The 15,425-nt window shown below is 40.2% G+C and overlaps 1 protein-coding gene across 1 annotated transcript in view; it reads left to right on the forward strand.

Annotated features, from left to right (window-relative positions):
• LOC139143382 (DBH-like monooxygenase protein 1 homolog) overlaps positions 1–15,200 on the forward strand; it is a 34,942-nt gene extending 19,742 nt beyond the window's left edge. Inside the window, exons 4-12 of the mRNA XM_070713657.1 lie at positions 1,534–1,620; positions 2,076–2,255; positions 3,284–3,392; positions 5,058–5,224; positions 5,807–5,989; positions 7,229–7,288; positions 8,836–8,981; positions 9,550–9,715; positions 12,740–15,200. Coding sequence (XP_070569758.1) covers positions 1,534–1,620; positions 2,076–2,255; positions 3,284–3,392; positions 5,058–5,224; positions 5,807–5,989; positions 7,229–7,288; positions 8,836–8,981; positions 9,550–9,715; positions 12,740–12,889 — 1,248 coding nt within the window. The 3' untranslated portion in view covers positions 12,890–15,200. The remainder of the gene's footprint in view (positions 1–1,533; positions 1,621–2,075; positions 2,256–3,283; positions 3,393–5,057; positions 5,225–5,806; positions 5,990–7,228; positions 7,289–8,835; positions 8,982–9,549; positions 9,716–12,739) is intronic.
• The last annotated feature ends 225 nt before the right edge of the window (positions 15,201–15,425 follow it).

Here is a 15,425-nt window from a genome sequence, read left to right on the forward strand (position 1 = left end):
ATTAACAAATTACCTATGCAAATCATTGCATCTCGAAAATCATTTGTCCATGCCTAAGAAGTATACTTTTAACTTTAAAATTACTGAAAGAGCTTGTTTAATATGTGGTATATGACCGAAAATGTCTCTTGTAGGAATGTTGGCCGCCATATTGGAATTATGCAAATTAATGAAGTGCCTATATGAAACATTATACCTCCAAAATGATTCCCTGAGCCAAATAACTAGTGTCAGACTTTGAAATCACTGAAATAGCTTGTTTAATATGTGATATATGGCCAATTATGCTATTTTGTCGGATGGCTGGCAGCCATATTTGATTTATGCAAATTAGACATATTTCCCCAAGGTGGATTCGAGTAAACTTTTAATATGTTGTTCTGGGTACCTCACTAAAATGCATTCTGAAGAAAAAAATTCTGTTGCAATTTGTGGTGGGTTAGGTGCCAAAATCTCGTAGATTGACTGGACTAATATATATCAAGAGGAAATGTCTTTAAGAAACCATCGTAAAACAATGAAGTATGCATTCCATACATACACATGTTTTCAACACAGTAAGTAAGCCAAATTTTGAGCTTTTTCAGTTGATATTTTGTACATTTTAAACAAGTATGAACCTTAAAACGTAATCCCCAATATTTAAGAAAAACCTGTTGTGTTATTACTTTGTTCATATTTTTTAAAACGATCTACATTTTTATGGTGATTTTTAATGCTTATGTTTTTGATAGGAGGGTGTTAACACCGTTGGTATTTTCCTCTGACAAACTTTACATACAAATTGGCCAATGTTTATTTGCCCATTTTACAGTAATTGTATTTTACTCTAGAAATGCTTTGTGTATTTTTAGAATAAAATAATTTTATTGAATATCAGAGGTCTGTAATGTTATTCAAGGCTTGAACACCCCCTGAACGCCCAAAATTAAAGGTGTTCAACAAGCGCGCATCATGTGTTCTAGCCTTTAACACACTTATCGTTGAACGGCGTCCATGCGTTCAAAAAGTGTTACAGCCCTTTGAACGCGTAAATGCGTTCAATTTTTTGAACACATTTCATGTGCAACGTGTGTTCAGATATGGAACACCATGGTGTTCAATATAATATCTGATGAACACGTAGCGTTCAAAATCTGCACACGTGTGTTCAAAATTGAACGTTGGTTGAACACGTAGTGTTAAATTTCTGAACGTCTGGACGCGTTCAAAAAGTGTTACAAAAAGGCGTTTAATCGGTGTTCTATCCTTTAACACTTAACTTTACAGTGTAGTCACCCACCATTGTTGCAAAGCTGCAGACGACACTACGGTCACGTGACCGGGCACTTTTCCAAATTTGGTCACAACTATTTCCCTAGGGAAATAGCTTTCCAAAAAATACCCTCTGACGTCACTTTTGTCGATTTGATGGGGACTAGACGTATCTACTTTCTCGTCACGTGACGTATTCTGGCGAATCGCGACACAGAATGAGCATGTGGCGTGTTATAATATCAAATATATAATTTTTGCAGTTTTCTTCTTTTACAGATCAGCGTCCCTGGCGACCAGGACACTACTTACTGGTGCCAAGCTTTCAAAATGCCAACACTTGATAGGAAGCACCACATGATTAAGGTAGCGTACTACTTAATGTGAGGGTACCATATATAAAAAAGCTTCTCTCTCGTTCTAATCCTATGACTTTATGTAACGCTGGATGTATCACTAGTTGCATTCCGAGTTTTGTCGAAATAAATGAATTCGGAGGTAAAAAGTATTGACATTTATGGTGTAATTAATGTCATAATTGTCAGAATGAGCGAGTTGTGAATAAATACCCCCCGACCTGTTTGCCAGTTCATATTCTTCACAAATGCTTTAGATCGTGTTGCATCAACAATTATCCATGGCGGAGCTACGGTCATTGGATAGTCGTAATTGTTTTATCGTCTGCCCTCGCGACGCTCTAAGAGTTGTTCTTGTTCATGCAAATTACAAGCGACCTCGAACTGATTTCTGAGAAGCAATATCATTATCTCTCTCTCTCTCTCTCTCTCTCTCTCTCTCTCTCTCTCTCTCTCTCTCTTCAGTACGAGCCAGTGATACAGGAGGGTCACGAGGCATTGGTCCATCATATCATCATCTACCAGTGTCGCTATGATGTAGAGGACGGTTACCATGGTTTCGGACACGAGTGTTACTCGCCAAACATGCCAGAAAACCTGACGACGTGTACATCCGCCATTATTTCCTGGGCCATCGGAGGAGGAGTAAGATTTTTTGCTTCTTTACTGATGGCCATTACCTAATGATCTTTTAAGTACTAAGGATTATGGGCGTGAAAGTACACTTCACAGTGGCGGACTGGCAACGTGAATGCGGAAATTTGCCTGACTGTGGGAATTTTGCCTAGATTTGTCATGTAGCAGTCAAATGCAGTTAGGCTGCATTCACAAACACCTCTTGAGGGGGATTTCGAGGGGGGGGGGACTTGACAACATGCCAGGGGGTATCTGAAAAAAAAATGACATTGCAAAAGGGGGACTTTAAAATTCATTGAATATCAAATTTCTTTTTAAATACCTTTTGACACTTTCATTTCCTGCCATTTTTTCATTTTCAGCGCGCCTTCCGGGTGCAAGTTTAGGCTATATTAATATATTCAATTTTTTTGGTACACACATGCACTTTTTACCTGCTACTTCCAGCAAAGTACATTTATATGAATTATCACACGCATATAAATGTAGAGATTTTATGGCTTTTTTGGGGGAAAATATAAATAGTTTGCCCGATAGACTCCCATGTATTATGATTTGATATTTTTGGACGAAGCAATATCGGCTGCATTTTCCCTTTCTTTGAGGGGGGTTCGATGTTACGTTTTGAGGGCAGATGAGTTATATTGTTGGTTGTAGACTTCTAGCCGACTTGTAGTGTCACAAATTCCTTCTTTAGACCACTACCGAGTTTCGGCCTTCTGTCTCACCATCTGAGGCCTTGGGCCTTCGATCGACTATCCGTGCAACACCGGGAGCACCTTTGCTCAAATCTCCTCAATTATGGTGTTTTCTCAACATTTTTTTAAAACTTAGACATACATGTACTAAACACACATTGAAATTCAGATACAATAACGATAGACACGTAATGTATGCAAGATACATGACGCACACATTCATTTACGCCTGCATGCGCACATTCATAATTAGGTCGAGTAGTTACCTGCCTACAAACATACAACTTTGTGGCTTCAATTCTGAATATTCTGAATATTCTGTGGTATATTCTCCTGTAGGGTTTTTACTTGCCAGAAGAAGCCGGTTTTCCTCTAGGGGAAATCGAAAACGGCGACCCCAACTTTGTTTTGATGGAAACTCATTATGACAATCCAGATCAGTTAGACTGTAAGTTTCATTTCATTTATATTTCATTTATGTTTACAATACAAGTTGATGTTTACAATACAAATTGAGAGGGGTGCTGCTGTTTTGACTGACCACGTGTATGTTTAACAGCCTCAGAGGAATTAAATATCTGGAGACCCCTGTCAATATGTCGTCCACAACCGTGGTAACCGGGTCTCTGTATTACTGCCCCCCAAACTTCCCTCGCTTTCCCAACCTCTGTCTCCCCGTCCGGTCTCACAGTCCTGTTCTAAAGGACGGGCTTAGGGACTGGTCAGTTTCTTCGGCCTGGAGGGGGTGGTGGATTCATGGGGGGTCACCCTGTTTTTGACTTTGGTGATAGTGGGGGTCACCATGTTTTTGAAATGCCCAATGAGGGGGGGGGGGTCAGTGTGTTTTTGAATTTCGACACATGCTCATCATTGCCTAAAATGCATCGTGTCAGCCACAAATTTCATCATTCAGTTGCATTTTTCGGCGCGCCCTTCGGGCGCGTAACTTTAATAATCAGACATATTTTCAGCACGCCCAACTTTAACATATCAGGCATACATATATCAGAGATATCTGTATGTTCAATATTTTTCAGCGTGCTCTTCGAGCACATTACTTTAATATATCAGACATTTTTCAGCACGCCCTTCCTGTGCATGACTTTAATATACAAGAAATATCTATCAGAGGTATCAGGATGTTTCATATTTTTCACCGCGTCCTTAGGGATACTTTAATAAATCAGAGATATATGCCAGAGATATCTTGATGTTTGCTTAGTGAAAGTGAAAAGCATGACAAATTCCTGATACTTTTCTGTTCTCTGTATGAGAATTCAGTATGAGAAAGCAACATGCACAAATATTTCACAATATATATTTGATAAATTGACTTATTTTAGAGATAGAAAAATGACAATTGATGCAACTGTTTTCCTTTGTGTCTCAGGTTTTCTGTAGAATGATGCTTTTTTATGACCAAAATAACAGTTAAAAAGGCAGTTTTTGTCATTATTAGCTGTGCTTTTATGGTTTCAATGTTTCAAGAAAAGGTCATCTCAGACACTGCACACATCAGATTTAGCGAAAATGTCTCTCTATGGCTCCTCAGGAGATTTAATTGGATGGCTGGCAAGTCTTAACACCCGTCAAAATTTTTGATTTACTGCTCTTTCCTCTTTGATATTAATGATTGACATCCATTTCTGTTCAGGACATCTGGTTAAGCACAGAAAATGTGAAATACATTCACAACTCATTCAAAATGTACTGTATTCAAACTTCTGTTAAAATATAAATGTATGTAAAATATAATATATATATATATATATATATATATATATATATATATATATATATATATATATATATATATATATATATATATATATATATATATATAATGTCCACCTTTTGTTTTACAGTTGTCGCGTGCGCGGGGGGGGGGGGCGTCGCCCTGTTTTCGAAATTTGGGATGGGGGGTCACCCTGTTTTCAAAATTTGGAATAGGGGGGGGTCAGCCACTTTTTGACGTCGGCAAAAAATAATCCACCGCCCCCCCCAGGCCGAAGAAACTGACCAGTCCCTTAGAAGCGTCCGCGCTTCACCTTTCCGGTATGTTTCTTAATACTGCAATATACTAATTTTTTACTGTTATTGTTAAATAACGCAGCTTTCGTCGATTCTTCTGGTATCCGGATTTACTACACGCCCATTCTGCGTGAATACGACGCCTCTATCATTGAGTTGGGTAACACGGTTGATTACTTTCATGCCATTCCGCCTAGACTGACCAGTTTCACCACTGTTGGCTTCTGTTCAGGAGACTGCTTGGCAGAGGTAAGTTTAACGACTAACCCACTCATCCTAGCTCGCATATGATCATAACAAGAGACTCGCAAGTATTAATGATCTTACTGCTTAAGGTAGCAATCGCCCCGAAAATGGAAGGCTTACATTTTTTGCTCACCTTTCCTGAAGCAAATTTTCTACCACATCTCCTTCAAATTAAGAATAAAAATCGACGCAACGGTGCAATTTTTGTACTACAGAAACAATTTACCAAATATTTACCGATATTTGAAGTTCAAAATGGCCGCCATCCCTGTGCTACCTGTATGGAGTACAGTAAAATTCCTGATTTTCACAAAAAACTGGGACGGTTAAGTTGGAAATAGGATCACCTGCCGAATTCACTATGGATGTCATCAGTTTTGCGGATTCACAGAGAAATCCCACGTTTTCCATAGACTTGAATATCATGCAGTAGTTGTCCATGGTTGACAATACAATCGTCTTTTAGTCTTACAAGTAAGCGACGCTCTTTGCAAAACAGCTCCACTTCATGCGACAATGGAGGTACCAGAACCTCCATGATGCGACCTGTAATATGGCAAAACGCCCACTATCGTTCTATTTCAGGGCTTGAATGGCACCAGTATTACAATATTTGCCTCCTTGTTGCACGCTCATCTTGCCGGAAGAGGAGTGCGGACACGGCATATCCGGAATGGGGAAGAGCAGGCTGTAGTGGCCGCTGATGACACCTACGACTTCAACTTTCAAGAAATGCGTTACCTGCCCGACCCTGTCGTGGTTCAACCGGTGAGTTTGCGATTTCCCGCTAAAGTTCAATCATGTACCGTGGAGCGAGATACACACTCGCTCCTAAAATTCTTGTTCAACCACCTTCACTCTTTTGTAACATATTTTTATATTGTGGAAAAGGCCTGTCGTTTTGTGCAAAAATACAAAGCCAATCCGTTTCAATAACACCTTTGGATAAAGGTGAACGAAAAGCATGACACTCAGAAACGCCTATGCGTATTTCACTTGCATGTAAAAAAATCGTCGCCTCCAGCCAATATCGTCTTACATAATGCGGAACAACAAAAAACAACGTGGCTGATGACTATTTAGCAGTTCTCGGCAAAAAATCCCGGATCATTATAGATGATCTTACTCGACTTTCAAATCATACGATTCGTCTTGTTTATAATGAAAATTTGTTTTGTGATAGTGTGAAATGGTCGGCGGAACTGCGCCTGTGCATGCGACTTTCTTGTTTCATTATAAACAATGCTTTTCATACTTGATATCTAGATGCATCACATCAACATAGCTGTAACATTTAAAGTTTACGATGCACATTATTGCACACGGTTTATCTCTGCGATCACCATTGCGTATTGGATATAGTGTTTGCATTGGTCGTACGGGTCATACGACCTTTTGGGCGCAGTTCTGACGACCCCTCCCTTTAAGTTGAAGGTAGAACGCGCCACTGGGACAGATATTCAGACTATCAAACGTTTTCAAATCTTTTCTGCTGTATAACTTGTGGGGGTTCATTTTACATCTCTTGGGAGTCTTGATGTGAGAACTTGAAAACTTTTCAAAGGCTTAGTTTTTCGAAATTCGATATCTTTGTTGCACTTGAATCTTTGTCATGGATTTGCTGTTCAAGTTTCTACGCTGTGGGAATGGAAAATTGTGCTGTTTTAGAGAGACGCTCGACGCTCATCCCGGCGCCCATCACGTCCTAGTCACCGCCATTGTTTCAAAGGAGCAGACGACAGTACGCGTATGGTCACGTGACCGGGCACTTTTCCCAAATTTGGCCATAAAATATTTCCCTAGGGTAATATTATTCAAAACTACCCCCTGACATCACTTTTGTCGATTCAGTGGGGACTAGACGTATCTATTTTCTCGTCACGTGACGTATTCTGGCGAATTGCAAAATGAGCAATCCCATGTGGTGTGTGATAAACTCTTTTAATGTGAATCATGGACTTGATATCGACAGTCGACACACTAATAACCTCTGAACGTCACTTTCAGGGCGATGAACTTATAACCGAATGTTCGTACAATACAGAAGGCAGATCATCCATGACATACGTAAGTATCTTGAGTTGCTACATAATATATATGTATGTTCTGTCGATGAGAGGACAGACTTTTAAGGTAGAACACGCCTCGTGGACAGATATTCGGACGCTCAAACTTTTACAATTCTTTTCTGACATAGCACTGGTGGGGGTTCATTTTAAAGCTTTTGGAAAACTTTAAGAAAACTTTTCAAAAGGCGTAGTTTTTCGAAATTCGAAAATTATATTTTTCTCCATAGACTTAACAAAGGGATGGCGGCCTTTTTGAATTTCAAATATCGGTAAATCCTGGGTTGTTTATCTAGTACCAAAATTTGCACGGTGGCCCCCTATTTTTATTCTTGATTTGGAAAGAGAGTAGTGAAAAATTCAGTAAGGAAAGTTTGAGCAAAAGTTCAAGTCTTTCACTTTCGAGGCGCATGTTACCTTAACGATCATAAATTACATATCACCGGTAAGACATAAATTTCAGACCGCCACTAAAAACATCAGGTAGTTGGTCGAGAGTAAATGAGGTTTGCATGAAGGTTGGGCGTAAGACTAATTTGACACAATGGGGACGTATATGATTACTAACGTTAATTAACATGTTTAGAAACTTTTTTGGAATAATTACATAGCCACAACGAAAAGTATCATACAGTCTTTTGTATTTGGACGAAAATAGTGATTATAACTTTCACAATTTGAACAAACAAACACATGCAATACTTCCCACGCGATGCTAGTATTCCAAAAAAATTCTGATCGCGTTCGCTGCAAATAAGACAGTGGAATGAAATAGAATATCAATATTTGGTAACGCTAGAAAAATGTACATGTGAACATGGAGGTAATGTGTTGTCAACAAGCAGAAATGCACATTATATAACACTGATTGACCGTAGGGATCATAAACGAGTCATGTTCACAACAACAGGTAGGAACTATTTATGGTTGATCAGATATAATACAAATTTAGGGTAGTGCGCACCTTGAAATTCAAAAGAGTAAATAAGTTTTCGCTCAAGCTTTCGTTGAGAAACTTTAAATCATTTGTTTTCAAAACTAATAATAAAAACCAGGGGTCACCGTGCAAAAGTTTGTACTGGAGGGAAACAAATCATCCCATATGTACCTCAAAATGGCGGCCATCTCTGAGTTAACTCTTTGAGGAGCAATTAAATGACTTATTTCCACAAAAATAAGCCTGTAAAAATTTTCTGTGCATATACTAAAATCTGAAGGAACCTGGTCATTTGAGTTTGTTAGTGTTAACTTTTTCCCGTCCGCGGAAAACATTGGCCTCTGATAGAATATGCGGTGTTTTAAAACAGCACCATATTCTAGGTGGCAGTAAGTCTGGTATTGCAAGACTGGTAATATTTCTTGGCTCATATTTAGTCACATCACACCCAGTAGGTGTCATTTAGTCCTCGTGCACATTTTTAGTTGGAAAGCAGATTTCTGCAAGACGCAAGAAAGAAATACACAACAAGAGGAAACTTGCATGTCAAGATCATAACATTGAATATCACTTGAGGTTTAATTTCCATCTACTCTTTTTTCCGCTTACAGGGCGGTTTGTCAACATTAGAGGAGATGTGTCTTAACTTCGTCTACTACTATCCTCGTAGAAGTCTTGCCAAGTGTGAAAGCTTCCTTCCCTTCGAGATTTCGTTGATTGCTCTATGTGAATCGGATAACATTGTCATTAATTATGAGTATGTATATGATAAAAATATTCACAAAATTACATATATTATGAAATGACCCATCACTCAAAATCACTACAGTATATCATTGAAGCGCAATAAATTCTACTGTTCGACGGACCTTCCATCGGTTATTAATTTCTAGGACGTCTCATGAGCTCATTTTATTCTGTTATTGTTTTTAATGAACTTTGACGTTTGCGCGCACTGCAACAACACTAAAAACGGAGCACAAATGTCCTTAACATCGTTATCGAATGACGCGACATCGAATCTTTGTTGTCAACGAGCGCTTCCACTTCCTCTGCTGTTTACAGTTTAGGGATGGATATCTTACGTTGTTTGTCACAGGCTCGCATCGCGCTCTAAATACCCACCATTGTTTCAAAGCTGCAGACGACATCCCGCTCGCGGTCACTTTTTGCAAAAATACCATTTGACGTCACATTTTTGAGCCTGGGGCAAGAGACTTATAATGTGGCAGATAAAAAAATGTATAGCGTTCAATCTTATACACGGGGATATGCGCATTAAATTTGTGTGTTTGGCCCGTGGGCTGTCCTTTTTGTCTTTCTAGAGAGTTTCCACCGACCGTTGTGTTACCTGCGTCGTGTGCTGGCCGATCCGTATTTGACATCATGGCTACGCAAGATTGGAACAAGAACATCGTGAGAGAGTTTGAAAGTGCTTACAACATTGGCTACTTCAGCAGTTGTGAAAGGAATGACCCAGGAGGACTTGCGGTATGTAGAGAGTTAACACCACATCAACTGACGGAGTAGAACCCCTTCCCGCTACGTCGGGTACTCCCATAGAAATGTGTATGAGTATGTGCCGCCTGATAAGGTCATTTTTTCACGTAAAAATCCTCAAACATGCATCACTTTTCACAAAAGCTCAACTCGGCAACAAAGGAAATGTCGCCATACTTAAGCAAAACTTTCACACGCAGTAGAATTACGCAAAAAAATCCCTTCAATTTGTCACAAAAACCCCCAACAATGTGTCACACTTTCGGAATATTCATGCAGTGGATATATGTTCTCAACTGGGTTGCCACATCCCTCTTTGCAGATGTTGGAAGTACACCCCCGTTTGCGGGAGTAAAATGCAATATGCATCATAGCATTATCCGATTTCTGGTCGTTTAGCAGTTTAGGTAAAGATAAACATGGAACTCGTATTTCTAGGCATCATCATAAGGTACCGTTCAGTTTTTACGGCCGGGGGAGGGGGGCGGCAAAATCCAGGGGGGGTCATCATAATTTTGGAATCCGCAAAGGGGGGGGTCATCGCTTTTTCACTGGTAGGAAAGGGGGGGTCACCACATTTTCAAAAACATAATACCAACAATAAAGTTCACTTTATGCCATGGCCATGATCGACCCTCTTTACCGGCGGGCCGCCTTGGCGGCCCACTACAATTACCCATGTATTACCCATGACCCTCTTAACGGGCAGACGCCTTTGGTGGCCCACTCCAATTAGGTTTACTTCATGCAATGGCCATGATTGACCCTCTTTACAGGCGGGCCGCCTTCGGCGGCCCACTACAATAAATATACATTATGTATTACCCATGACCCTCTTAAGGGCAGACAACTTTGGCGTCCCACTCCAATTAGGTTACTTCATGCAATGGCCATGATTGACCCTCTTTACCAGCGAGCCGCCTCCGGCGGCCCACTACAATAAATTGACTTTATGTAATACCCCACGGCAATCTTACCGTAAAATTCCCAAGTGAAGCCGCGGCTTGTATTAGAAACATTTTGAGGGACCCCTGGGATCACGCACTGAATAATGGTAATGGCCGCGCGCCTTCAGCGGCCTGTCCAGTAAAGTCTACTTTATGCAATAGCCATGATCGACCCTCTTTACCGGCCTGCCACCTTTGGTGGCCCACTAGAATAAAGTTGACTTTACGTAATGGCCCATGACCCTCTTAACCGGAGGGCTGCCTTTGGCGAACTCTGATAAAGTTTACTTTATACAATGTCCATGGACATGAGTTGTCTATGGAAATGAAGTTAAAAATTGCCTTACAGTCGTCCTAATTAACAGACGTTTCAATGGATGTGGCTGAGAAGTTTGTGCACTGGCATCGAATAAAGTGCGCCGCGTACTGGAGTTCAAATCCAAACCATGCGGGTAAATTTGACATATGGGTTTTGGTTATTTTTAGGGGGGGGGGTCATCAATTTTTTCGTCTGACAAAGGGGGGTCATCATTTTTTCACAAAAAATGCAGGGGGGGTCTATATTTTTTGAACACCGGCGACAAGATTTGCCGGCCCCCCCAGGCCGTAAAAACTGAACGCTCCCTAATGGCTGTAGTAGAACATCGTCACAATTTAAAAATGTCGACCACTGCCAAATTAGGAGACCGTGATTATTTAGACGCGAATGGCAAACGAAGGTTCTCGCTTTTGATCATGGATCCTTTTCCCTCCACAGGGAGGGGTTGTCGGAACTGCGCGCCTGTGACACTTTCCTGTAAACAATGCATTACATGCACGATATGTAGATACATCACGTCAACATAGCTTGAACATGTAAATTGTACGATGAACCGTAGCGAGATGTCGCCTCTACTGTCTATGGATGTACATTATGACAAGCATTTTAAAATTTTCATCGAATGTACTTGGAATCCGGTGCTTTCAGAGGTCGTACGGGTCCCGTACAACCTCCTCTCTTTCTCGAAAATTTGGAAGTGCGGTAATCTGACGATCAAACTATCAATATTGTTACCAAAACCTGCATGTTGGAAATCTGCCGACGAGATTTGAACAACAAACATTTCAAAACAACTTATATTCCGACCCATGATAGAGAATCCTACAAGGTTTATATCGAACGCCGCACACTCCACAGGAATCAATGGCAACTCGTCGATGACGTCGCAGGCCGTATAGACATCATTTGACTGAAAATGTTTGGGCAATAAAATTAATATGGTTTTAATGTCGTGACCTCAGCACACACTGCAAAACTGTGCATGACAATAAAGTTAGAGGTGCCTACCTGCCAATAAATGTTTTGTTTTCTTCTTTCGTCATGTACGTGTTTTTAATATTGCAATTATTTGTGTGAATTGTTTTGCCATTTGCACTGAAAGGAAGACGATAAAGTCTCCTGTGGATGCGAAAAGGTCAACAATTTCGTAGTGAGACTGTTTTTACAAAAAATGCATCGCAGTGTCTGACGTCCACTTTAAATTTGTAAAAGCTAGTACATTACGGTGATTATCCACTCAATATACTCTTGACTATAAAGTTTTTAACACTTTGTGCCCGCACAGTTTAACGAAGAAACGACGATCACGCTCGCCGTGTAAACAAACAAGAAGTTCAAAGGTTTCATGCACCTTTAACAGTCGCATGCAATGGAATTTCGTATTAAGGTGCAACGTGCCTCAGGGACGTGTAGTCGGAATCTCAAATTTCTACAATTCTTTTCTTCTCCACTATTTGCGGGTGCTCATTTTAAGCTCTTGGAGCAAGAAAAAGCTCCAACGTTTTAGCTTTCGAAAATCCTTAATTGATAGAGTTAACACAGGAATGGCGGCCATTTTGGATTTCAAATATCGCAAAATGTTGATTAATTTGTTTTGCTAGTTCCAAACTTTGACCCCGATTTTTATTGTTGATTTGGTAAGAGAATGGTTGAAAGTTCCATCCAGGAATGTTTGAGCAAACATTAAGTCTTTCACTTTCAAGGCGTACTACCTTAACGTAAACTCTATCTCTTTTGTTGTGTTTGCAGGCCGATTCACAGTTAGTGTTTGCACCGGAGATCTCGTCAACACAGGTTACTACGGACAGCCGTTGCGACGCCAGTGCTAGTCAGTATAGCTTGGCAGTTGTTGCCATGGTAACACTGCCCGCGGTCATAATCACGGCCTTCTGGTCGTAAATAAGTGCACCAGACATGCTAGTTAATATGATTAACGATGGTTCTACTCCGGAATAAAAAAGACGCGATGTCTTACCAGGTGCAGTCAACTGGCAAATTCTGTCAAAATTACAAACTCATCACAAAACATGTTTGTGATGTTGATATACTGATTTTTCATATTTTTGACCTTTTAATTGTGAGGGGAAAGTGAAGCTCTTCATAACTGCCCGCCCACCAGCATATGCGAAAGACACCCCATTGGATTATAATGACCACAACCCTCAAGTATCTATGGTCTGCCTGCTCCCCGTTCCAAACAGCAGTTCAAGCTCTCCCCGCCCTCTCCTCACCACTTACAGTTCCCTTCTATATTCTACCCATCAGATGTACATACTGCCACATCATTTCAAAATTGGAAAATCCCCCCGCTCTACTTTAGGTGCTTAATCTTCCCTTAAATTCTATCAAACACAGCCTTAACCACTCTCTATCTGTTTCTGGTATACATTGCCAGAACGTTTTCTCTCCATCCGCTGTAAACACTGAAATATCTTCCACGCCCACATGACTTTTTCTCCCCGCCCACAGTAGAGTTGACTTTTCAGGTTCTCTGGTTTAGATTCACATTCAGATCTCAGAAACTTAACATACCTCACATTGAAAGTTGAAATCTACTCGAACTCACAAACTATATCAGCCAAAGAATCGTAGACAAAAAATAAAAAGTGAAACAAATTTTGATACAAAAAAGGCATTGCGTACATTCAAAATTAAGTTGGAACTTATAAACTTTGACCACTGTCCCTCCAGGGGAGGATCTGGCTTCGACCTTAGGACTTCACAGTTCACTTGAAAATCGCGCCGAACGAAAAGCAGTACTTTCTTGCTGGTTTCACCATTTCACTTCACAGCCTGGGCTACACCAGCCACGGTGTGTTGCCAGCGAGAGTATTCGCCCTCCGAGTCTATAGACTATCCATGGAGATGTATGGCAATGGACCCTGACCATTTATAGAGTAAATCTGATGAACTTGAAACGGTCTCTATTTCACACATTTCACATATCATGGCAGTTCACAACTGCTATAGATTGAATATAACTTATCGATGTTAGATCTGAGATCGGAGGTCTAAATCTGAGTCTGACGTTTGAGTCTGATAATCTGAGAAGTCGACTTTATTAAAGCCCACTGATTATTTCTAATTAAAATTTGCTTACCCGCCGGAGGAGGAGGAGGAAAATCAAAACAAAACAAAACAAAACAAAAAATCACTGTGCAGGAACCCCTTCTTGCACTTGTACGAACAGCTTAGTTGGCTGCACCTGTGTTCTACAGACAGTTTGTACGCTCACGCAATATACATACCTCTGGGCGTGGTTGTGCTCGTGTTGTTAGTATCGTAGTCCATCCGCATTTGTCCTTTTGCCAATTCATCCACGAACAGCTTCAATATAATACATATTTATCGGGTAAAGGGTGTAATCGTAATGGCCTGCATTTTGATATAATCTATATTTTATCATACCAGTATATTGATGGCGCGAATGCTGCGATCTGATTGGTCGAGACGCGAAAAGAACCGTGGTATATTGGCGATATACCACGGCTGGCATATGCGCGACATCTCAGCTTGAGAAAAAACCCATTCTTGACGTTCCATGCCAGAACTTCAATAATACTGTTATGATATAATAGCAAAATATCCCACCCAGCAACGGTATAGCACTAGATTTTGACCAGTTCACTTCATATATGCATTCGCTATCGCTCGTGCATATATGTCGTGAACTGGTCAAAATCTCATGGTATACCGTCGCTTGATGTGCTCTATTGCTTAATTTTGCAATGTTGAAAGGCTTCAAGGGGAACTAACAATATATGTATAAAATAATATCATGTGCCAGGGTCGAACAGTTATAGTTGCTCTTTTGCTCAACTGTTGAGTGAATCTATATTCGTTAAGTATATAAAAATATTGTCGAAAAGATGTGTATATTTATAGTCTTATATGATAGTACAGACAGCGACAAGACGCAGCACTGTCAGCGTGGTCTATGAGCACTTCTCAATATTAAACTAATTATGATTGCAATTGATAATCGAATGCTTGGGGAGGGACAAATTGTATGATGTCCGCCAATTTCTATTCATTGTCACCTGGTGACTCAGTCTTGCCAAGCACATCATCAGTGAAGGTACCAAGGCACTGACATAAAAGAAGTAACCAAATATTTTCCAGTGTCGCCACCTCACGCTACGCATTTTCACAATTTATTACTTTTTGTTATTAGTTTACAACTGTTATTTAATAAAATTATTACAATACACACCTCGCCTGCTACTCACATTCTTGTCAATCTTTTCTTGAAAATGTCAAATGCGGCAAGATACATTATTTTCAGGAGAAAATTATGTACACAATTGCTATCAAATCCAGAAACAGTTTTTACGACAAAGAAGGCGATGGAATCAGCGATGTTCTTTAAAATAAGTTTATTAAACCTAACAACTAAGCTTGGCCAGTTAGATATATAGGATGACCACCCCCTTCT

Source organism: Ptychodera flava, chromosome 11 (genome assembly GCF_041260155.1).
Source record: "Ptychodera flava strain L36383 chromosome 11, AS_Pfla_20210202, whole genome shotgun sequence".
In the NCBI taxonomy this organism is placed as follows: domain Eukaryota; kingdom Metazoa; phylum Hemichordata; class Enteropneusta; family Ptychoderidae; genus Ptychodera; species Ptychodera flava.